Source organism: Heterodontus francisci, chromosome 16 (assembly GCF_036365525.1).
Source record: "Heterodontus francisci isolate sHetFra1 chromosome 16, sHetFra1.hap1, whole genome shotgun sequence".
NCBI classification, from domain to species: domain Eukaryota; kingdom Metazoa; phylum Chordata; class Chondrichthyes; order Heterodontiformes; family Heterodontidae; genus Heterodontus; species Heterodontus francisci.
This window is the reverse complement of record NC_090386.1, coordinates 102,445,499-102,471,279: the sequence shown is the minus strand read 5'-3', so window position 1 is coordinate 102,471,279 and position 25,781 is coordinate 102,445,499. Positions and strand designations below refer to the sequence as shown.

The 25,781-nt window shown below is 44.3% G+C and overlaps 1 protein-coding gene across 3 annotated transcripts in view; it reads right to left on the bottom strand.

Moving 5' to 3' along the window:
• Nucleotides 1-8,438: 8,438 nt before the first annotated feature.
• The window catches only part of tubd1 (tubulin, delta 1), a 35,000-nt gene continuing 17,657 nt past the window's right edge, over nucleotides 8,439-25,781 (bottom strand). The window contains exons 4-8 of one of the 3 annotated variants that reach the window (XM_068048752.1): nucleotides 19,673-19,904; nucleotides 17,533-17,697; nucleotides 12,763-12,903; nucleotides 9,595-9,778; nucleotides 8,439-8,711 (exon numbers count right to left, since the gene is read on the bottom strand). In XM_068048752.1, the coding sequence (XP_067904853.1) occupies nucleotides 8,603-8,711; nucleotides 9,595-9,778; nucleotides 12,763-12,903; nucleotides 17,533-17,697; nucleotides 19,673-19,904 (831 nt within the window). In that variant the 3' untranslated portion in view covers nucleotides 8,439-8,602. Of the gene's footprint in view, nucleotides 8,712-9,594; nucleotides 9,827-11,290; nucleotides 11,385-12,762; nucleotides 12,904-17,532; nucleotides 17,698-19,672; nucleotides 19,905-25,781 lie in introns of those variants that run through there. The other 2 variants (XM_068048754.1, XM_068048753.1) reach the window with 2 other exon arrangements.

Genomic DNA, 25,781 nt, shown 5'->3' with positions numbered 1-25,781 from the left:
TTCGGTAGGTGGGAAAATTTATTGATATGCTATGACCCGTGGAGAAGAGGGACTGAATTAACAGTGCACTCCTCCCACCTCGGTCGTAACAGCATGCATGTGTGAGTGGGTGAGGTTGCGAACATTCTTTGGGTATTGTTTAATAATTTATTAATTTAATGAAAAGTAAAAAAAGTGAGAACGCAGGGAGCCCTCCACAAAGCAGTAAAGGAAGTGCACAGAGGGTAGGAATGTTTTCCCGACTCGTGTGTTCCCATTGCAGTCAAGCAGGGCATGGGAAAGCCACTTCTGGAAGCTGAAGAGGAAGCAAGTGGGTTTTGTTGGGGTTCACAAGGCCAGCCCAGGAAAGGGCGCCTTAGCAGGCAGCATGGCAGACAATCCTGTGACCCTAACCACGGTGATGGATCCCTCAAAGAATACTGCCAAAGGTGTGGCAGAAACAGGAAAAATTCCTGAGGAAGAGAACACAAGGAAGCTACAAAGGGATATAGATAGGTCAAGTGAGTGGTCAAAGACCTGGCAAATGGAGCATAATGTGGAAAAATGTGAAATTGTCCATTTTGGCAGAAAGAATAAAAAATATATTATTTAAATGGTGAGAGATTGCAGAGCTCGGAGATGCAGAGGGATCTGGGTGTCTGAGCGCATGAATCACAAAAGGTTAGTATGTAGGTACAGCACGTAATTAGGAAAGCTAATAGAATGTTATCGTTTATCACGAGGGGAATTGAATACAAAAGTTGGTGGTTATGCTTCAGCTATATAGGGCATTGGTGAGACAACATCTGGAGTACTGTGTATAGTACTGGTCTCCTTATTTAAGGAGAGATGTAAATACGTTGGAAGCAGTTCAGAGAAGGTGTCCTAGACTAATACTTGGAATGGGTGGGCTGTCTTACGAGGAAAGATTGGACAGGCTAGGCTTGTATCCATTGGAATTTAGAAGAGTAAGAGGTGACTTGATTGAACCATATAAGATACTGAGGGGTCTTGACAGGGTGGATGTGGAAAGGATGTTTCCCCTTGTGGGAGAATCCAGAACTAGGGGTCACCGTTTAAAAAAAAAAAAGTGGTCGCCCATTTAAGACAAAGATGAGGAGAAATTTTTTCTCTCAGAGGAACGCGAGTCTTTGGAACTCTCTTCCCCAAAAGGCGGTGGAAGCAGAGACTTTGAAAATTTTTAAGGCAGAGGTAGATAAATTCTTGATAAGCAAGGGGGTGAAAGGTTGAAGGTTATCGGGGATAGGTGGGAATGTGGAGTAATCAGCCATGAATTTACTGAATGGCTGAGCAGGCTCGAGGGGCCGAGTGGCCTACTCCTGTTCCTAATTCATATGTTGGTATGGGTTACCAGGATCTTATTTCAAATGGAAATGTGTCCCTGGATCCCTCTAATGAGGTGAGCAAACCTACAGTCTTGCTCAGGGATACATCAATCCTTAATGCTGGATAAAGGCATGACCTTTCCACCATAGAGCTCGCTAAAGGCAAAGATTCTGGTAAAAGGCATTGAAGGCAGATTCATGACCATACCCCTATATTGGGTCCACCTGCAGTATGACCGAATCTCTGGACCAGTTAGACAGAGCCAAGCGATCCCATAACCAATGGATCAGATCCAAGCTCTGCAGCCCTGCCAGTCGCGAATGGTGGTAGACAATTAAACAACTAACTGGAGGAGATGGCTCCACAAATATCCCCACCCTCAATGATGGGGAAACCCAACACATCATTGCGAAAGATAAGGCTGAAGCATTTGCAACAATCTTCAGCCAGAAGTGCCGAGTGGATGATCCATCTCGGACTCCTCCTGAAGTCCCCGGTATCACAGATGCCAAACTTCAGCCAATTCAATTCACACCGCATGATATCAAAAAAAGACTAATAGCACTGGATACTGCAAAGGCTGTGGGCCCCGACAACATTCCGGCAATAGTACTGAAGATCTGTGCTCCAGAACTTGCCACGTCTCTAGCCAAGCTGTTCTAGCACAGCTACAAAACGGATATCTACCCAGCAATGTGGAAAATTGCCCAGGTAAGTCCTGTACACAAAAAGCAGGACAAATCCAACCCAGCCAATTACCGCCCTATCAGTCTACTCTTGACCATCAGTAAAGTGATGGAAGGTGTCTGCGACAGTGCTATCAAGCTGCATTTGCTTCGTAATGCCCAGTTTAGGTTCTGCCAGGGACAAACAGCTCCTGATCTCATTAAAGCCTTGGTTCAAACATGGAGAAAAGAGCTGAACTTGAGGTGAGATGACAGCGACTGCCCTTGACATCAATGCAGCATTTGACCAAGCATGGCATCAAGGAGCCCTAGCAAAACTGGAGTCAATGAGCATCAGGGGGCAAACTCTCCGCTAGTTGGGAGTCATACCTAGCACAAAGGAAGATGTTTATGGTTGATGGATGTCAATCATCTCAGCTCCCGGACATCACTGCAGGAATTTCTCAGGGTAGTGTCCTAGGCCCAACCATCTTCAGCTGCTTCATCAATGACCTTCCTTCAATCATAAGGTCAGAAGTGGGGATGTTCGCACAATGTTCAGCACCATTTGCGAGTCCTCAGACGCTGAAGCAGTCTGTGCAGAAATGCAGCATGACCTGGACAATATTTAGGCTTGGACTGATAAGCAGCAAGTAACATTCGTGCCACACAAGTGCCGGGCAATGACCATCTCCAACATGAGAGAATCTAACACCCGGCCAGGTGTTCGATTTAGATGTAGGTGAGCACTTTGGCAATAGTGATCACAATTCGGTTAGGTTTACCTTAGCGATGGGCAGGGACAGGTATATACCACAGGGCAAGAATTATAGCTGGGGGAAAGGAAATTATGATGCGATTAGGCAAGATTTAGGATGTGTAGGATGGGGAAGGAAACTGCAGGGGATGGGCACAAACGAAATGTGGAGCTTATTCAAGGAGCAGCTAATGCGTGTCCTTGATAAGTATGTACCTGTCAGGCAGGGAGGAAGCTGTCGAGCGAGGGAGCCGTGGTTTACTAAAGAAGTTGAAGCGCTTGTCAAGAGGAAGAAGGCGGCTTATGTTAGGATGAGACGTGAAGGCTCAGTTAGAGAAGGCGCTTGAGAGTTACAAGCTAGCCAGGAAGGATCTAAAGGGAGGGTTAAGAAGAGCAAGGAGAGGACACGAGAAGTCATTGGCGGATAGGATCAAAGAAAACCCTAAGGCTTTCTATAGGTATATCAGGAATAAAAGAATGACTAGAGTTAGAACAGGGCCAATAAGGATAGTAGTGGGAAGTTGTGTGTGGAATCAGAGGAGATAGGGGAAGCGTTAAATGAATATTTTTCGTCAGTATTTACAGTAGAGAAAGAAAATGTTGTCGAGGAGATTACTGAGATACAGCCTACTAGGCTAGATGGGATTGAGATTCACAAGGAGGTGGTGTTAGCAATTTTGGAAAGTGTGAAAATAGTTAAGTCCCCTGGGCCAGATGGGATTTATCCTAGGATTCTCTGGGAAGCCAGGGAGGAGATTGCAGAGCCGTTGTTGTTGATCTTTATGTCGTCATTGTCGACAGGAGTAGTGCCGGAAGACTGGAGGATAGCAAATGTTGTCCCCTTGTTCAAGAAGGGGAGTAGAGACAGCCCTGGTAATTATAGACCTGTGAGCCTTACTTCGGTTGTGGGTAAAATGTTGGAAAAGGTTATAAGAGATAGGATTTATAATCATCTTGAAAAGAATAAGTTCATTTGCGATAGTCAGCACGGTTTTGTGAAAGGTAGGTCGTGCCTCACAAACCTTATTGAGTTTTTCGAGAAGGTGACCAAACAGGTGGATGAGGGTAAAGCCGTGGATGTGGTGTATATGGATTTCAGTAAGGCATTTGATAAGGTTCCCCACGGTAGGCTATTGCAGAAAATACGGAAGTATGGGGTTGAAGGTGATTTAGAGCTTTGGATCAGAAATTGGCTAGCTGAAAGAAGACAGAGGGTGGTGGTTGATGGCAAATGTTCATCCTGGAGTTTAGTTACTAGTGGCGTACCGCAAGGTTCTGTTTTGGGGCCACTGCTGTTTGTCATTTTTATAAATGACCTGGAAGAGGTTGTAGAAGGGTGGGTTAGTAAATTTGCGGATGACACGAAGGTCGGTGGAGTTGTGGATAGTGCCGAAGGATGTTGTAGGGTACAGAGGGACATAGATAGGCTGCAGAGCTGGGCTGAGAGATGGCAAATGGAGTTTAATGCGGAGAAGTGTGAGGTGATTCACTTTGGAAGGAGTAACAGGAATGCAGAGTACTGGGCTAATGGGAAGATTCTTGGTAGTGTAGATGAGCAGAGAGATCTTGGTGTCCAGGTACATAAATCCCTGAAAGTTGCTACCCAGGTTAATAGGGCTGTTAAGAAGGCAAATGGTGTGTTAGCTTTTATTAGTAGGGGGATCGAGTTTCGGAGCCACGAGGTCATGATGCAGCTGTATAAAACTCTGGTGAGGCCGCACCTGGAGTATTGCGTGCAGTTCTGGTCACCGCATTATAGGAAGGATGTGGAAGCTTTGGAAAGTGTGCTGAGGAGATTTACTAGGATGTTGCCTGGTATGGAGGGAAGGTCTTACGAGGAAAGGCTGAGGGACTTGGGGTTGTTTTCGTTGGAGAGAAGGAGGAGGAGAGGTGACTTAATAGAGACATACAAGATAATCAGAGGGTTAGATAGGGTGGATAGTGAGAGTCTTTTTCCTCGGATGATGATGGCAAACACGAGGGGACATAGCTTCAAGTTGAGGGGTGATAGATATAGGACAGATGTCAGAGGTAGTTTCTTTACGCAGAGAGTAGTAGGGGCGTGGAACGTCCTGCCTGCAACAGTAGTAGACTCGCCAACTTTAAGGGCATTTAAGTGGTCATTGGATAGACATATGGATGAAAATGGAATAGTGTAGGTCAGATGGTTTCACAGGTCGGTGCAACATAGAGGGCCGAAGGGCCTGTACTGCGCTGTAATGTTCTAATTCTAATCATCTCCCTATGACATTCAATGGCATTACCATTGCTGAATCCCCCACTTTCAACATCCTGGGGGTTACCATTGACTGGAAACTGAACTGGAGTAGCCATATAAATACTGTGGCTACAACAGCAGGTCAGAGGCTAGGAATCCTGTGGCGAGTAACTCACCACCTGACTCCCCAAAGCCTGTCCACCATCTACAAGGAACAAGTCAGGAATGTGATGGAATACTCTCCACTTGCCTGGATGGGTGCAGCTCCAACAACACTCAAGAAGTTCGACACCATCCAGGACAAAGCAGCCCACTTAATTGGCACCCCATCCACCACTGATGCACAGTGGCAGCAGTGTGTACCATCTACAAGATGCACTGCAGCAACACACCAAGCCTCCTTTAACTGCAGCTTCCAAACCCCCAAACTCTACCACCTAGAAGGCCAAGAGCAGCAAATGCATGGAAACACCACTACCTTCAAGTTCCCCTCCTAGCCACACAGCATCCAAACCTGGATCTATATCATTGTTCCTTCACTGTCACTGGGCCAAAATCCTGGAACTTCCTTCCTAACAGCACTGTGGGTGTACCTCACCCACATGGACTACAGTGGTTCAAGACGGCAGCTCACCACCTTCTCGAGGACAATTAGGGATGGGCAATAAGTGCTGGCCTAGCCAGCGATGCCCTCAGCCCATGAGCGAATAATAAAAAGTTACACTAGGGATTGTTCCAAGTTGACCTCGGCCAGAATAGATTTGCTGCTAGGCGATGGTTTTACTGGGGGTAGGGTGGTAACTGCCCCGGTAGCCTTAGACCAGCGAAATGAGGCCAAGGAGACGAACAGATATAGGAAGTTGCTCCTGGAATACTCCCTGACTATGCAGTAACTTAGTCCATGGCTTACCAGAGCTGAGCCAATAATTCAGCCAGATAACCCAGAGGTCTGGCTGGCTGAAACTTTTTCGGAGATTTAGGCGAGGATAAGCAGGTGTACAGAAGGTCCTCCCTGATTGGAGCCCAGCAGGAAGATCCTGATTTATAAAGTATAGCACAGACTGTCTTTTCTGAGACAGAGGCTAATGACAGTAAATCTGAGAAATGCCTGTGATGAATGAGTGTAGATCATGTGCTCTTACTTTCCTTCCATTCGAAAAAAAACAAAAATGAAATACCAAGGAATGTCATTTCTTCCCTTTTTTGCGGGGTGATGTCACACGCGCGCAAGGAACAGTTATGAACTAAAGTGAACTGGAGCAATTATGAACTGTAAAAATGAACTGATGAACTAAACTTCAAAAAATGGTCATACTTTTCCTGCAGACAAGATGGAATAAGAGGTCAGGTGATCTCTCCTGTACTGCAAATATACATAGTGACTGTTGGAGACTAAACCCATCATGATATTTGGACTACGCCTGGGGAAGCAATATTTAAATACTAAACAGCCCAGTTAATGCATTTGGGGAGGGCAAACAAAGCAAGGGAATACACAATAAATGGGAGGATATTGAGAGGGGTAGAAGTGAGAGACCTTGGAGTGCATGTTCAAGGTTCCTGAAGGTGGCAGGGAGGGCAGAGAGTGATGAAGAAGGCATAGGGAATGTTTTCCTTTATTGGCTGAGGTTTAGAATACAAAAGCAGGGATGTAATGCTGGAACTGTATAAAATGCTGGATAGGCCACAGCTGGAGTACTGCGTACAGTTCTGGTCACCACATTACAGAAGGGGCATAATTGCCCTGGAGAGAGTACAGAGCAGATTTACAAGAATGTTAGGGCTTGGAAGTTGCAGCTATGAGGAAATATTGGATCGGTGAGAGTTGTTTTCCTTAGAACAGAAGAGGTTGAGGGGTGATTAAATTGAGGTGTACAAAATTATGAGGGGCCTAGACAGACAGGAAGAACCTGTTTCCCCTAGTGAAGAGGTAAATTACCACGGGGCACAGATTTAAGGTGATTGATAGAAGGATTAAGAGGGGACATGAGGAAAAACGTTTACGCCCAGAGGGTGGTGGGTGTCTGGAATTCACTGCCAGATGGTGGACGCAGAAACCCTCATCTCTTTTAAAAGGTACCTGGACATGCACCTGAAGTGCTGTAACCTGCGAGGCTACGGACCAGGTGCTGGAAGGTGCGATTAGATTGGGCGGCTAGTTTTTTTGGCCGTCGCAGACACGATGGGCTGAATAGCCTTATTCTGTGCCCGAATGGTTCAATGCTAAATGGGTCCTATCTTCAAGAATTGGAATGAAAAAGGCCTTTGCAGACAGGGAGACTCCGGATTCAAAGTCAAGATAACAGGTTGGACATAACACCACTTTATCAAGATAAGACACATTCAAACCTCATTGTGTAACAATGGCCACATGTTCAAAGACATTGTATGAACACACAAGAGAGCATCTATGGTCACCTGGCCGAAACCAAGACTGATGAGCTTTTTTTTCCTAAAAAAAGAACTCTGAAAGACAGACAGAAAGCAAGCCAGCCAGGGAAGCTGAGAACCATTCCAGCCAAGATGACGATACTGCCTGTAACATCTTTAAACCACAGAGGCAGAGACTGCAAGGTGACCTTGAAAACTCCCTACCTGAGAAATCGTAACAGGATTCTCACCACCGACTTGAACTGAATCTTAACCAGAAGAGTCTGCAATACTTGTGAACCAAGAAAAGGAACACCAGGCTTGCACAGCTGTTAGAAAATTCCTCCCCAAAAACCAAGGAGGTTTCAAAGTGAACTCTTTTTATAACAATTGGACTTAAAAGCATGCTATCCTTTAATCTTTATCCCTAGTGTATGTGTACGTGTATGTGTAAGTGGGTGAGGTTGCGAATATTTTTTGGATATTGTTTAATAAATAATTTATCTTTCTTTTAATCCTACATGAAAGCCTGTCATTTGTCTGTCTACTTGACCACCAAAACACTCAGGGACTATAACAATATTTTTAAAAACACTGTCTACGGTCAGTTGAGAGGTGCAAAATGGAAGTCACCCACACCATTGCCCCCTGTCCATAACACTATGCTCTCCTTCCCCGTTTTGTTTACATTTAGGCTGCTTACATTTCTTATAGATCCCCCCCCCCACCCCGCATCTTACTAGTTTAAAGCCTTTGCCGCCTCCTTATTTACACTTTCGGCTAGGACACGGGTTCCATCCCAGTTCAGATGGAGCCTGTCCCACTGGTACAGATCCTTCCTGTCCCAGGACTGATGCCAGTGTCCCATGAAAAGGAACCCTCTTTCCCACACCAGCTCTTTAGCCACATGTTAATCTTGCTGATATATCTGCTCCTATGCCAACTGGCAATTACCCTCCAGGCCTTGCTTTTTAATTTAGAACCTAACTCCTGATACTCTTTCAGCAAGGCCTCTTTCCTGTTCTTACTTATGTCGCCTGTTCCAACGTGAACCATACATTTACATTGTTCATATAACATTTAAATTCAACAAGACCACCAATTCAAAAGCCACAAGGACTTTAATTGTTGTGAATTGAAGCTGGAATGAATTATGAGTGAGTCGAACTCATCATCAGGTGCAGTCAAATAGCACAATCTCACATACAATTTAAATATGATTATGCACATCTTACATTAAAGGATTCAGAGCATGCAAGATCCCTTCTATAATCCAAGGTTAGAATAACTTGCAATGATCTGTTCTATGGTTGTGAAACTGTCCAGAAAGTCCTCTTCTAAGATTCCATGCTTCACATACTGATGCACATATGCCCTAAGAAACAAAGTCACAAAGTCAAAAAAATGCTGAAGACTAAAAGTTCTGCAAAACAAAAATGTAACTTTTTGCTAAAACCTTTTCCAAGACGTCAAACTAAAACTAAAATGCTTTTTAGGACTATAAGGTGACAGTGGCACATGGCTCCAGAAAACATAGAAAAGATTAGAAAGTAAATATTCTCAAATGAAAAAGAAAGCTGATGTCAGACTTCACAGTAACACGGACACTGAGCAATGCAGGTTCTCACATCCCAACATGGGAAAGAGTGAAGAGTCCGGCTTCTCAAACAGGCAAGGGCCTACAAAATAACCAAAGGAGAGTTACAGTTGATTTGTAGTCTCCAGCAACATGGGGTATTAGCAAAGGCCTGGTGTATGCAGTGAACTGCTCCTCAAGTCACAGAACTGACAGGCCAGGTGAACAAAGAGGATAAAGTTATAGGAATAAATGACCTGCATAAAATGTAAATAAAAGTCATTGAAAAGTGAATGAATGGTAGAAATTGCACAGAGGTTAGCACCACAGCCTCACAGCTCCAGTAACCCAGGTTCAGTTCTGGGTAATGCCTGTGCGGAGTTTGCAAGTTCTCCCTGTGAACCGCGTGGGTTTTCGCCGGGTGCTCCGGTTTCCTCCCACAGCCAAAGCCTTGCAGGTTGATAGGTAAATTGACCATTATAAATTGCCCCTAGTATAGGTAGGTGGTAAGGGAAGGTGGGGATGTGGTAGGAATATGGGATTAGTGTAGGATTAGTATAAATGGGTGGTTGATGGTTGGCACAGACTTGGTGGGCCGAAGGGCTTGTTTCAGTGCTGTATCTCTAAATAAATAAAAAATATTCAGGCAACTTGAATTTCAACATTTCAAACTGATACCAACCGGGAGGCAAACATGTCCCAAGCTTTCGTCACAGCACTATCCAGGGGTTTCAGAAGACACTGGCTGTTGCTGACAACAGTGGCTGATTTTTCATACTTGTTGAAGGCTGTGGAAGTTCTCCATATGCTGAGAGCAGAATCTGCAGGCATCCAGGAGGTGTATAGTGCTTGCTCTTTAAAACCACCTGATAAAGCACATCATCCCAGATTAATATCAAGTGCTAGACTGGGGCCTGGAGAAGAAGGCTGTCTTAGTAGGGGATCAGATCATAAGTTTAAACTAGAGACAAGAGCTCAGAACTGGGGGAAGAGATATTCTCCCCCCCCCCCCAATGACCCCAAGAGAAAAAATTCATCCTCATCATCTTAAAAGGGAAACCCCTTATTTTGAAACTGTGCCCCCTAATTCCAGATTCCTCCATGAGGGGAAACATCCTCTCAGCATCTACCCTGTCCAGCCGCATCAGAATCTTATACGTGTTAATAAGATCACCTCTCATTCTTCTAACCTCCAATGAGTATAGGCACAACCTGCTCAATCTTTCCTCATAATACAACCTCTTCATCCCGGGAATCAGCCTTGTGAACCTTTTCTGAACTGCCCCCAATGCAAGTATATCCCTCCTTAAATAAGGAGGCCAAAACTGCACACAGTACTCTAGGGATAGTCTCACAAATGCCCTGTACAGTTGTAGCAAGACTTCCCTACTTTTATACTGCAAATCCCTTGTAATAAAAGCCAACATTCCATTTGCCTTCCTAATTACTTGCCGTACCTGCATGCTAAATTTTTGTGATTCATGTACAATGACAGCCAGATCTCTCTGTACAACAGCATTCTGCAGTCTCTCTCCATTTAAATAATATTTTGCTCTTCTATTCTTCCTACCAAAGTGGATAACCTCACATTTTCCCACATTATACTCCACCTGCCAAATTTTCGCACACTCACTTATCCTATATCCCTTTGCAGACTCTATGTCCTCCTCACAACTTGCTTTCAGATTTATATTTATAGATACAGCACTGAAACAGGCCCTTCGGCCCACCAAGTCTGTGCCGACCATTAACCACCCATTTATACTAATCCTACACTAATCCCATAGTCCTACCATATCTTCACCTGTCCCTATATTCACCACCTACCTATACTAGTGGCAATTTATAATGGCCAATTCACCTACCAACCTGCAAGTCTTTTGGCTGTGGGAGGAAAGCGGAGCTTTCCTACCTATCTTTACATAGTCAACAAATTTGGCTACAATACACTCGGTCCCTTCATCCAAGTCATTAATATAGATTGCAAATAGTTGAGGACTCAGCACCAATCCCGGTGGCATTTCACAGTTAGTTTGTCAACCTGAAAATGACCCACTTATCCCAACTTTGTTTCCTGTTAGATAGCCGATCCTCCATCCATGCTGATATATTACCCCCAACACCATGAGCTCTTTCTCATCTTGTGTATAACCTTTTATGTGGCATCTTATCAAATGCCTTTTGGAAATCCAAATACACTACATCTACTGGTTCCCACTCTGCTTGCTACATCCTACAGTGCTTGCAGAAAAAGGGGAGGTTGAAGGAGGAAGGGAAGAGGAAGAGGAGAATTTATAGAAACTATCACAGCCTGAATTATTTTTAAGTATAGACAATGAGTCAACAAAGTAGCCAATGTGCTCACTGCAAAGTCTCAACAGCAGATGAGATGAATGAGCAGTCAATCTGTTTTTGGTGGTATCTGTAGAACTTTAAGCAGTGTCGCAGGTTCTTTATTATCCACTTGAACCACTGAAACAAACAGATGGGGCTTGAATTTAACATCTCATCAGGAAGATGGCACCTGCAACGATGCTGCACTCCCTCAGTTCTGCATGAAGGTGTCAACCTAGATGAGGTGTTTCAGTTTCTGAACCCTCCCACAGCTGTCTGACTCTCAGAAACATATAAAATAGGAGTATGCCCTTCGGGTCTGCTCCACCATTCAAAAAAAAAATCATGGCTAATCGTCTAATTCAGTACCCTGTTTCCGCTTTCTGTCCATATCCCTTGATCCCTTTGGCATTAAGAATTATAACTATCTCCTTCTTGAATATATTTATTGACTTGGCCTCCACTGCCTGTTGCAGTAGAGAATTCCACAGGTTCACCACCCTCTGAGTGAAGAAATTTCTCATCTCGGTTCTAAATGGCATACCCTGTATCCTGAGACTGTGACCCCTGGTTGTGGACTCCCCAGCCATCGGGAACATCCTCCCTGCAACTAGCCTGTCTAGTCCTGTTAGAATTTTATAGGTTTCTATGAGATCCTCTCTCATTCCTCTAAACTCTGGTGAATATTGGCCTGGTCGACCCAATCTCTCCTCATACGTCAATCCTGCCATCCCAGGAATCAGCCTAGTAAATCTTCTTCGCACTCCCGCCATAGCAAGAACATCCTTCTTCAGATAAGGAGACCAAAACTGTGCACAATGCTCCAGATGTGGTCTCACCAAGCCCCTGTATAACTGCAGTAAGACATCCTTGCTCCTGTACTCATCCTCTTGCAATGAAGGCCAAGATACCATTCGCTTTCCTAACTGCTTGCTGCACCTGAATGCTTGCTTTCAGCGACTGGTGTATAAGGACACCCAAGTCTCGTTGTACCTCCCCCTTTCCCAGTCTATCACCATTCAGATAATAATCTGCCTTTCTGTTTTTACAACCAAAGTGGATAACCTCACATTTATCCACATTATACTTCATCTGCCATGCATTTGCCCACTCACCCAACTTGTCCAAATCACATTGGAGCCTCTTTGCATCCTCCTCACAGCTCACATTCTCCGCCAGCTTTGCGTTGTCTGCAAACTTGGAAATGTTACATTTAGTTCCCTCACCCAAGTCATTAATATATATTGTGAATAGCTGGGGCCCAAGCACTGATCCCTGCGGTAGTCACTAGTCACTGCCTGCAACCCGGAAAAAGACCCGTTTATTCCTACTCTCTGTTTCCTGTCTGTCAACCAATTCTCAATCCATGCTAGTATATTACCCCCAATCCCATGTGCATTAATTTTGCACACTAACCTCTTGCGTAAGACTCAAGTAAGAATATCAACTAAGGTAAGCATGCAGCCCGAAATAAACTCTGTGGCTATGTAAATTGAAAATGTCAGACTATACTCACCTGTGTCAGCTTCCTGTACCTCCTTCCCTCTTAATACCAGCAGGTTTGCCAGAGAGGTATTGAAGTGTAGCTCTTTTTTCGAGGAAGGTTTTGCAGCTGGATGGAGAACTGCTGTGGGCAGCTTCACCTGCCAGTCAATACCTGACAACAGAAGCAGATCCTTACAATTTCTCCAGAACAGATTAGTAAAAACAGGGGAAAAAAAAATTTGCTTGTTTATGCACTAATACTTTCAAACAAACTCCTCGGTCTGACCCTATAAATAAATACCTGCATTGATATATTGAACAGGCTCAAGGGGCTGAATGGTCTCCTGTTCCTGGATTCAGTATATTATCTCAAAGTCGCTGTGAAAATGCAGTGACTTTTAAAAGCAGATGCAGCAGCCAAACAGCAATAGAATGCTGTTAGTTAATGGAAAAATATTAGCCACAACAAAGCGAGAACCCATTATTCTCCTTCACGTCGTGGCATATTATAGTTAACTATCGCAATAAACAGACCATGCGTAATGGCATCAAAACAAGTTAAATGCTTCCCTTGTAATACCAGCAGATTTGCCAGAGAGGTATTGAAGTGTAGCTCTTTTTTCGATGAAGGTTTTGCAGCTGGATGGAGACCTCAACTTAACAGCTGAGCCAAAGGCTGACACCTCCAATAGCGTGGCACTCCCTCAGTACTGCCCCTCTAACAGTGTGGTGCTCCCTCCCTACTGTCCCTCCGACAGCGCGGCACTTCCTCAGCTCTGTTTCTCCGACAGCGTGGCCCTCAGACAGTGCGCCGCTCCCTTGGTAGCGCTGCCCTCCGACAGTGCGCCGCGCTAACAGTGTTGCACTCCTTCAGTACTGCCCCTCCGACAGTGCAGCACTCCCTCAGTACTGGTCCAACAGTGCGACACTCCTTCACTACTCTCCTCCATAGTATGACGCTCCCACATTGCTACCCCTCCAGTTCTGCCCCCCCGACAGTGCATCATGCCCTCAGTACTGCCCCACTAACAGTTCGGCGCTCCCCCAGTACTGCCCTGCTGAAACCGTGCGCTCCTGCAGTACTATACCTGCAATTGTGTGGCGCTGCCTCCATACTGCCTCTCCGACAGTGCAGCTCCCCCTTGGTACTGCCCCTCTGACTGCGAAGCCCGCTCTCATTGAATAACGTGAAAATGGCCAGGTGCAATATTAAGGGCATGTTAAAAATTTTCCATGAACTCCTTCCTGTGATAATGTGGCCCCATGCAAAGTACCCTTACTTATGGCCTGTCTCTAACTGGGTCACCTTCATTTCCATATTGACAAGTCACAGTAAATTATTTCTCTCAGAATCTCTAATAACTGGACATCCAGAGTTAATTGTCAGCAAAAATTATTGATTGAAATAAATGTTAGATAACCACATGCTTTTATTTCACTATTCGACTATGCTTTTTGTTTTGAATTGCATTTGATCAAAGCTGTTGGTTGAAATGAACTCTGCATTTACTGTGGGTGTCAGTTCAGTACTCCACCAGTTGTTAGGGATTCTGTCCCATCTAAGTTCCTTTCAATGTAAATCAACCTTTACCAAACATACCAACATGCCTCACTCAATAGATTCCGAGTTTTAAACTCAACTCAGTCTCCAGGTTTGCAATATGAAATCCTGAGTACGACTGCGGTCCACTGTGCAATGACAGACCGCTGATGTGTTCATGTTCTGATGAACAGGATTCGCAGGAAATAGGAGCAGGAGTAGACCATTCGGCTCATTGAACCTGCTCCACCATTCATTATGACCCTGGTTGATCTTAGGCTTCAATCCCACTTTCCCACAGTGGTGCTGTGGGCGTCACTCCCCTCCACCAAAACAGCTCACTACTCTAGGATCATCCTGGAGAACTAAGATAACCCCCAGCTTCTCTTCTCCACGAGAAACCATTTCCAATCTCTCTTCCCTGCCCCCTTCACTCTCTCCAAGTTTTTTAAAATTTGTTTTATGGGATGTGGGCATTGCTGACTCAGCCAGCATTTATTGCCCATACCTAATTGCCCTTGACTTGCTGGGCCACTACAAAGGGAATTTAAGAGTCAACTACATTGCTGTAGGTCTGGAGTCACACGTAGGCCAGACCAGGTAAGGACGGCAGATGTCTTTCCGGAAAACGGAAATTAGGTGAACCAGATGGGGTTTTACAACAATCGACAATGATTTCCTGGTCACCACTAGCTTTTTAATTCCAGATTTATTAATTGAATTCAAATTTCACCATCTGCCATGGTGGGATTCAAACCCATGTCCCCAGAACATTAGCCTGGGCTCTGGATTACTAGTCTAGTTACATTAACACTATGACACTGCCTCCCCGAGTGAGAGGAGCTCATAGGCTTCTTTGTCACCAAGACGGAGACCACCTCGTCAGCTGTTTTCCCCTTCTCCAAGGAAAACGACCACCAGGCTCCCCCCTGCCTTGAATCCAGGTCTCTCACTTCTCTCCCAACTATACTTCATGCCCTCAAGTTAATCTTGCCCAAGAGACCTACCCCCTGCTGACTTGACCCCATCCAATTAAACTACTGACCACCCAACTTGCTGCTACGTCAGCAAAACAGCCCTAACCAAAGTCACACATGCCATCCTCTGAGTGACTCACTCAGTCCCTGACTTCAGCAATGGCTTCTCTTCCTCTCCCTGTACTGTTACACTGGGAATCAGCCCAAGATTATTCTGGGTCCTGTCCTCCTTATAGACACACACTGACCCTCCGCAATATCATCTGTAAACATTGGAACACGTTCCACGTGTATGCTGTTACGACTGAGGCGGGAAGAGTGCACTGATAATTCAGTCCTACTTCTCCACAGTTCACAACATTTCTTTTTAAATTTTCCCACTTACTGAAACAGTCAGATATACTATTTTCCCCAGAATAGAACACAAACCAGGTTTCTTTACTGAAGAAAATAAAAGTTTATTATAAAACAAGTCTTAACTAGTAATGAAGTAAAACAATATCACAGATCAAGTTTTTTTTAAATAAAAAAGTCCAACATTAAATTTTAAAAGTCCCTGTTCTGATGAAGGGTCACTGACTTGAAACGTTAACTGCTTCTCTCTCCATAGATGCTGCCAGACCTATTGAGTATTTCCAGAACTCTTGTTTTTATTAAATTTTAAAAGTTCCCTTTCTACCATAACCAAATTTTAAAGCCTCTTTCTACCTTAGTCCCTTCACACACACACACATGCATATATACACTGGTTAACTGAAAAAATATAAAGGGATTTTTAGATCAGAGCTCTATTACAGACAAAAAAACACACCCGGGCAGATCACTTGCCCACCCCTGAAGAAAAACAGATGAGACACGCTGCACCAAACTGGCACAGTCCAACCTCCGAACATATGCAGACAGGTCAGAAGAATCTTCCAGAACAGTTCTCTTCAGGCGGCATTGAGAAGTATTTTAGCAGGCTTTCAAATACAGGAAACAAGATGAATCAACACAGTGAACTTCACAGGATTCTTCAGAGATATTGGAAAACGAAGCTGGGTTGTGGTCGTCTCGTCTGACTTCTTCAGACTTGACTTTACTTCCTTCCAGAAGGAGGGACACACACACTGGCACATAACCAGAAAGCTTGCCAGTTTGTCTGCCCAACCAGGTACTCTGACTACTGGGCTCATCCAATCAAAGGAGCGGTTGTCACTTTTCTGCCCGTTATCAGGGTTTCTGTTCGAAGCCTAGCCTGAGCCATGTGACAACCAGCAACACTGTTACCAATCCGGCACTCAGTCCTCTTGATGGCTTCCTCAAGAAAAAAAAAACCAGTCCAACATTTATTCAGCTTAACGATAAATTCCTTTAAAAAAAAAATTAAGAATCACTTTCATAACAATGCTAGTGAGAACATTAGAAATAGGAGTAGACCATACTGCCCCTCAAGCCTGCTCCACCATTCAGTCCGATCATGGCTGATCATCTGCCTCTACTCCACTTTCCTACTCACTCCCCATATCTCTCAATTCCCTGACACCAAAAATCTGCCCATTTCAGCCTTAAATATATTCAATGAGAGCATCCACACCTCTCTGGGTACAGAATCCCAAAGATTCACAACCCTTTGAGTGAAGAAATTTCTCCTGATCTCAGGCTGAAATGATCAGCCCCTTATCCTGAGACTGTCGACAAGACCTCTGGCACGGATTGCAGCCCCGTCCTTGGCCACTGCCTCTGGGAGTTCCAGTGCCTGCTTCAGACCTTCTGCTGCTGAAACCCTTAGCCATGCTTTCGATACTTCCAGAACTTGATTACTTCTCTGGACAACCTCCCATCAAATCTCTATCTGCATCCAATCCTGCACCAAGTTCCACTCACCCACCACTCATGTAGATTCTCAGTCTCATTACCTCAAATTTAAAACTCCCATGCTGGTGTTTAAATCTCTTCATAGCCTCTTGCCTCCCCATTCCTGCAACTTCGTCCAGCCCTACATCCTCCACCACCCCAACTCTAGCATATTGGCGGCCTCACCATCAGCCACCCAGGCCCCACATTCTGGAATTCCCTCCCTAAACCCCTTTGCCTCTATCTCCCTCACCTCCTTTACAATCCTCCTTAAAAATCTACCTCTTGGACCAAGCTTTTGGTCACCCCTCCCAAAAGCTCCTCCTGTGGCTTCTGTTAATTTCTTCCTTACTCCACAAGGAAACATCTTGGGATATTTTTTCCAAATTAAAAGGCACAATAGAAATGCAAGTTGTTGCTGTTTCTTGTGGAGAAGACAACCACTAACCTGCTTCCATTTTAGTGTTGGCAATCAACATTTGTCGCAGATGTTTCATAAGAGCTGGCCAGGTAAATGTGCTAAACTGCAGAGACATGTCTGACATTTGTGGGATGTTCATCAGGCTTAGTAGTTTATACTCTGGATGTGTCACCAAACTCTCCAGCAGATCACCTGCAGACAAAGGAAAAGCAAAGATCACCTCAAACTTTGGGACAATCGATTTATATCCTATTCAGCCAGTGACCGTGAAAATTCAATATCTGCTGTTAGACTGAGCAGTTTCGGCAAAAAAAGTCAAAGCCCAGAGAGGGACAATGGCAAAGGTTGGAAGCAGCAAGTAAGAAGTAAATGATTAAGTAGTGATCAGCCAAACTTGGGTTTTAAAAACCTGCAGACTATAGAAAGAACTAAGGGTGATATGGAACTTGCAGTCTGGGATAGAAAAATATGGCACAATGACTGGATTTTAGTGAGTGCAGTGAAGAGGAACAACATGCAGTGTTGGGGTGAGCAGTGAGGCTGCAAACCCATGTACCAATCTTCTATAGTACCGTTCAGTGTTCCAACGCATTGTCCAGCAAACCAATTCATTTTCCCAGAGATTCCAGGGTTGTCCGTTTCCCTGGGTGACAACATCCAAAGATATGGAAGAAGAAACATTCGCTGACAACACCCAGCTCAACCTCACCACCACCTCTTGCAATCCCTCCACTGGCTGTTTTATCAGACTGCTTGTCCAACATCCTGGAAAATCTGCAATTTCTTTCAGTTACACACTGGGAGAACCAAAGCCATTGTCTTCAGCCCCCAACACAAACTCCAGACTTTCAGCAGATTCCATCCTCCTGCCCAACCACTGTCATGACTACTAAACAAAGTACACTATTCAGTCCTTGAACAAAACCTCAATCAGACCTGAGTTAAAATACTGTGCCCAGTTTAGGTCAAAAAGAAATTGGATGTGCACTTGAGGGAAATAAACTTGCAGAGTTATGGACTGGCTGGATTGCTCTACAGAGAGCCAGCATGGACATGATGGGCCAAATGGCCTCCTGTGCCATAATGGCTCTATGGTCTCCTCGCAAGGAGGGCAATGTGGAGGCTTTGTAAAAGGTTCAGAGAGTCGATGGATTAATTCCCAGTCCAAAGCATCAACATTATCCAGACACGAAGGGCCAAGTGGCCTCCTTCTGTGCCTTAAACAGTCTATGATAGGCTATTATAGCTGGTACAGTACACTTCAGAGAAGTGTAAATTTAAGGGTAATGTGATCGGGGTTTACAAGATAACATTGGGAATAGATTCTGTTAGCGTTGACAATTTGTTCCAATTAAATAGGTTAGAGGGGACCAGGGAGGGGTGAGGGGCACAATTGTAAGCTTTTTGAGGCCAAATCTAGGTTAGATGTCATGAGGCGGTTCTTTTCCCAGAGCATAGTGGATCTCTGAAACGGACTGCTGGCTCGTGTGGTGAACACTGATTCAGTGAATTCCGACAATCAAGAGCTGGGCCTATTTCTGGTTGAGGCAGAAATCACCTCTTAAAGGGTAGAAACTGCAGTGCATTCATCAATCAGAGCCAAGGTGCTCTCCAGGACTAGTTTCAATCGCCTAAGTGGATCGGAGAGGAACTTTCCAGATTCACCCCCAATTGCACAGGGTTTTTAAATCAGATTTTTCTTCCTCTCCCAAGACATCCTGTGCCTGTGGATGTGGTGGGGGGACTCTGTATTGTGACCACAACTGTGGGGTACAGGTTGGATGGTCCAATAGAATTAATTTCTCTCTCGCTCTCTCCCCATTTTAGACAGCTAAAATCAGACACTGATAGCCCAGCTGTTCGGAACGATAATATGATCGGAAATATTCAATGACCTCCTACGACACAAAGTAGTTGAATAACAAGTTACAATGGTAATTGTGGCTGTTTACTGTGGACTGTTAGTTGAAACATTCATCAGATTAGACAAAAAAAAAGTTTTGCATTATGAAACTCCTGCTACTAGTGACAAATACTCCCTTTTTCTTCAGTAAATGCAGACAGCTTACATTTTACATACCTGACGGGAACAGTACTAGAATATGAAAGTCTGGGGAAAAGAATGAAAGGGAAAGAGGTCAGCAGATAAAAGTGGGGTTCTTCTTACCAAGAGGATTTGTGCCATATTCTGAAACATGCCATCTGCTGTATGCTGGCTGCAAGACACTCCCGAGCTGGTGGGCAATGACTTTATTGATGTCTGTGAAGGAAATCTGCTTTATGTTCATCAGCTGGGAGCAAATCTTGTGAACTGTGTCATTCTCTTGAATCAGAAGCGCATCAGATGACTGATACAAGTGAGACAGTGTCAGCACCGCATTATAATTCTGGACAATAACCTGACCAAGAACAAAATACTCTTTCAGAGAAGAAACATAGGAACACAAAAAATCCACATGGCTCCTGCTGCCTCATCCCATCGAGTCAGCCGGCAGTGTTACCCCACACCATTACTCCACACCTTGCTGCATTACCCCACTGTCCCCTGCCTTCCCAAACAGCCTTCTAGAAACTGAAAATATGTTAAAGAGTAGTCATGATGGATTCCAAACAGGAAGGTCATGCTTGACCAACCTTATTGAATTCTTTGTTGTAACAGAAAGGGTTGGTAAGGGTCATGCTGCAGACATAATATATTTGGATTTCCAAAAGATTTTCATGTTGCTTACCTCTGCTACGAGTTTTAATAAATTGCTCACTGCATAGAAATCAATACTGGACACATCTACATTAACTCATTCTTCCCCCACCACCTCAAAACTGTGGAATATCTCATCACCTGCAGTTTTACATTTATTCTATAATCCTCAGGCTTTTACGTTCCAAGTTCATCACACCACTGATCTACTTTTTGATTGACCTAGTCATCCATCCTACTTTTTAACACCATTTTTATGCAGCTTTTAGGTAGAGGAGAATTCAGTCAAACTTATTTGGCCAATTAACTGCATTTCAAAGCAAAACTATATTTGTGTTGCTGACGATCCCCTGGAAAGTAATTATGTACTGTTTTGTTGTGTTGACTTGACTTGGCAAACTAAGTGAAAATCACTGCCCTCCTCTGACACATTTGGTTACCAAAATAAGTGAAAACTTTGGCTAAAGAAATGTCAACACATTAAAAATATCCAAGTTTGCTGGTGAAGTAAAATGTTAATTGCAGAAAAGAAAACTCGAACTTACAATAAAGGTACTTACTGCATAGTAGAACTCAAAACAGAAACCAGTAGGGATTAAAGATAGCTTCTGGCCCTAACCACCACCTCTGCACTATGGATGCCCAATCTCGCTACACCTCCATCCCCCACCAGGACAGTCTGAGGGCTCTCCGCTTCTTCCTTGAAGAGAGACCCACCCAGTCCCCATCCACCACCACCCTCCTCTGCCTGGCTGAACTTGTCCTCACATTAAACAACTTCTCCTTCAACTCCACTCACTTTCTTCAAATAAAAGGTGTTGCTATGGGTAACCGCATGGGTCCGAATTACACCTGTCTTTATGGGATATGTCGAACATTCCTTGATCCAGTCCTACTCAGGCCTTCTCCCTCACTGCTTTTTCTAGTACAATGACGAGTGTATCGGTGCCGCTTCCTGCTCTCGCTCTGAACTGGAAAACTTCAACTTTGCTTCCAATTTACACCCTCCTCTCACCTTTACATGCCTATTTCCGACATTTCCCATCCCGGACATCTCTGTCTCCACCTCTGGGGGTGGGCGGTCTACTAATATACATCATAAGCCCACCAACTCCCACAGCTACCTTGACTTCACTTCTTCACACCCTGTTTCCAAGAACTCCATCCCATTCTCCGTCTCCGAAGCATCTGTTCTGATGATGCAACACTCCACAACAGCGCTTCTGACATGTCTTCCTTTTTCCTCAACCGAGGATCGTGGTTGACAGAGCCCTCAACTGTGTCTGATCTATTTCCCACAGTTTTGCCCTCACCCCCCTCCCAGAACAGCGATAGGGTTCCCCTTGTCCACTTTGCACCCCATCAGCCTCCACATCCAAAAGGATCATCTTCCGCCATCTCCAGCGTGATGCCACCAAACACATCTTCCCTTCCCCGTTCAGTATTCCGAAGGGATCGTTCCCTCTGCAACACCCTGGTCCACTCCAACACCTCATCCCCTTCCCATACAATTGCAGGAGGTGTAATATCTGCCCTCACCATTCAAGGCCCCAAATACTCCTTTCAGGTGGAGCAGCGATTTACTTGTACTTCCTCCAATTTAGTATATTGTATTCACTGCTCATAATGTGGTCATCTCTATATTGGGAAGACCAAACGCAGATTGGGTGACTGCTTTGCAGAACACCTCTGCTCAGTCCAAAAGCATGACCTCAAGCTTCCGGTTGCTTGCCATTTCAAGAGTAGATGCAGGAAGGATGTTCCCGATGGCGGGGGAGTCCAGCACCAGGGGTCACAATCTAAGGAAAAGGGGTAAGCCATTTAGGCCCGAGATGAGGATGGATTTCTTCACCCAGAGAGAGTGGTGAACCTGCGGAATTCTCTACCACAGAAAGCAGCTGAGGCCAAATCATTAAATATATTCAAGAAAGAGTTAGATACAGTTCTTAAGGATAAAGGGATCAAGGGATACGGGGAGAGAGTGGGAACAGGTTACTGAGTTTGGATGATCAGCCATGATTGTATTGAATGGATGTGCAGGCTCAAAGGGCCAAATGGCCTACTCCTGCTCCTATTTTTCGATGTTTCTATGTGTCGCGGCTGCAGTATGTGGGAGCTCCTGGATGCCACAGCAATCCATGGCAACCATGTCTGTAGTGTTTGTGGCTTGAAGAGCTTTGGCTCAAAGTATATGAGCTGGAGGACGAGCTCCTAACACCGCGATGCATCAGGGAGGGGGAAGTTACCTGGACATCTTGTTCCAGAAAGCAGTCACACCCTTTAGGATAGGGTCATCTGATTTGGTCAGTGGTCAGGGACAGGAGGGTGTGACAGAGACAGGCAGATCAGGGGATCGCGAAGGAGACAGTGAAGGAGCCTCAGCCCTTGCAATTGAGCAACAAGTTCGAGGTTCTTGCAGCATGTATGAGTGAGAGCTGTAGTGTAGATGAGTAGACGGACCATGGTACAGGAAGCTGTTCAAATGGTGGGGAAGCAAAATGGAAAGTAGTAGTAGTAGGGGACAGTGTACTGAGGGGGATTGACACTCTTCTCCACAGCAAAATGAGTCCAGACGGCTGTGTTGCCTACCCAGTTTAAGACATCTACTTAGGGCTGGAGGGGAACTTAAAGTGTGAGAGGGAGGATCCAATCGTCGTGGTCCATGTAGGTACCAACGTCATAGACAGGACAAGGAAAGAGGTCCTGCATAGTCAGTATAAGGATCTAGGCACCAAATTAAGCAGAACCTCAAAAAGGTAATAATCTGATTACCTGAGACATATGCAAATTGGAGTGGGGCAAATAAGATTAGAGAAATTAAGGCGTGGATCAAGTTCTGGTTTGTGGGGCACCGTCACCAGTATTGGAGAAAATGGGGGCTGTACCTTTGGAATGGTCTTCAGCTAAACCGTGCTGGGGCAGGTGTTCTAGTGAGCCGCATAACTAGGGAAGTAAAGAGGGTTTTAAACTAAATAGTGGAGGCAAGGGATTAAATTTGGGAAGACAGGGTAAATCAAAGAGTGGAGACAAAGCAAAGAGAGAAAGGTATTAATATGGGAAATGATAAACAGACCATTACAGGAAGAGACAGTGATTACAAATCGAAGAGTAAATCAGCAGACAAGACTAGAGGTTACAAAAATAATAAAGGACAAAACTAAAGGCACTGTATCTAAATGCATGTAGCATTCGAAACAAAACAGACAAACTGATAACACCAATAGAAATGAACAAGTACGATCTAATGGCCATTACAGAGACATGGCTGCAGGATGACAGGTTGGGACCTGAATATTGAAGGGTACATGACATTTAGGAAGGACAGGAAGCTAAGAAAAGGTGGAGGGGTAGCTCTGTTAATTAATGATGGTATTAGCACAATAGAGATGGATGACCCAAGTTCAGGAAACCAAGATGTAGAAGCAGTTTGGGACGAGATGAGAAATGATAAAGGCAAAATGTCACTTTGGAGTGGTGTAACAGTAACCACACAGTAGGACAGCATATACAGGAAAAAATGTGTGCTTGTCAGAAAGGTATGGTGATATTCACGGGGGGGTTTTAATCTACATACAGACTGGAAAAATCAGATGGGCAAAAGGTAGCCTAGATGAAGAGTCCATAGAATGTTTTCGGGATAATTTCTTAGAACAGCATGCTCTGGAGCCAACCAGAGCGCAGGCTATACTATACCTGGTATTGTGTAAACATAGAAAATAGGAGCAGGAATAGACCTTTCAGCCCTTCTCCACCATTCAAAAAAGATCATGGCTGATCGTCTAATTCAGTACTCTGTTCCCACTTTCTCCCCATATCCCTTGACCCCATTGGCATTAATATATTTATCTCCTTCTTGAATATATTTAATGAATTGGCCTTCACTGCCTTCTGCGGTAGAGAATTCCACAGGTTCACCACCCTGAGTGAAGAAATTTCTCCTCATCTCGGTTCTAAATGGCATACCCCATATCCTGAGACTGTGACCCCTGGTTCTGGACTCCCCAGCCATTGAGAATACCCCTGTATCTAGCCTGTCTAGCCCGGTTAGAATTTTATTGGTTTCTATGAGATTCCCTTTCTTTCTTCTAAACTCTAGTGAATATAGGTCTCATCTCATCCAATCTTGCCATCCCAGGAATCAGCCTAGTAAATCTTCTTTGCACTCCCTCCATGGCAAGAACATCCTTCTTCAGATAAAGAGATCAAAACTACACACAATACTCCAGATGTGGTCTCACCAAGGCCCTGTATAACTGCAGTAAGACATCCTTGCTCCCATACTGAAACAAGATAGGATTAATTCATGACCTCACAGCAAAGGTGCCCCGAGGCAGCAACTATCATAATATGATCACATTTTACATTCAGTATGAGGGAGAGAAGAGCGGCTTCAAGACCAGTATTTTAAACTTAAATAAGAGTAATTATGAGGGCATGAAGTGAAGTGAACTGGCAAATTAGGTTAAGGGATAGGTCAATAGAGCTGCAGTAGCAGATGTTTAAGGAGTATTTCAGAATGCACAGAATAGACACATTCCAACGAGGAAGAAAAATTCCAAGGAGAGGACCCACCATCCGTGGTGAACTATATGTATTTAAAAAGAAAGAGTTAACAAAGTGAGTGTTGGTCATATAGAAAGAGTCTGGGGAATTAATAAATGGAAAATAAGGAGACAGCAGATGAATTGAAGAGGTATTTTGCATCTAAAATAAAATCAAAATACTGCAGATGCTGGAAATCTGAAATAAAAATAGGAAGTTCTAGAAATACTCAGCTGGTCTGGCAGCATCTGTGGAGAGATGCTTCTGGATCTGCTGAGTATTGCCAGCACTTTCTATTTTTATTTCGGGTATTTTGCATCAGTCTTCACCATAGAGGATACAAGTATTTCTGGGATGTTACCTGTAAATCAAGAAATGTAATGGAGGGAGGGACTAACACGAAATTATAATAACCAGGGAAGTGGTACTGAGCAAATTGTTGGAGCTGCAGGCTGACAAGTCCCCGGGTCTTGATGGACTTCATCTTTGGGTCTTAAAAGAAATTGCTAGAGGGAAATAGTTGATGCATTTTTAACTTTCCAAAATTCTCTAGATTCGGGGAAGGTTCCATTAGATTGGAAAACAGCCAATGTAAATCCTTTATTCGAAAAGGGGGGGGGGGGGGGGGGGAGACAGAAAGCAGGAAACTATAGGCTGGTTAGCTTAACATCTGTCACAGGGAAAATGCTAGAAGTTATTATTAAAGACATTATAGCAGGGCACTTAGAAAAATTGAAGTTAATGAGACACAGTCAGCATGGTTTTGTGAAAGGGGAATCATGTTTAGTCAATTTATTGCAGTTCTTTGAAGTAGTAACATGTGCTGTGGATAATGGGGAACTGGTGGATGTACTATCCTTGGATTTCCACAAGGCATTTGATAAGGTGCCACATCAAATATTGTAGAAAATAAAAGTTCGGTGTAGGGGGTAACATTGGCATGGATAGAAGATTGGCTAGCTAACCTAGCTATAAATGGGTAATTTTCTGTTTGGCAAGATGTAACGAGTGGTGTGCCCTCAACTTATTACAATTT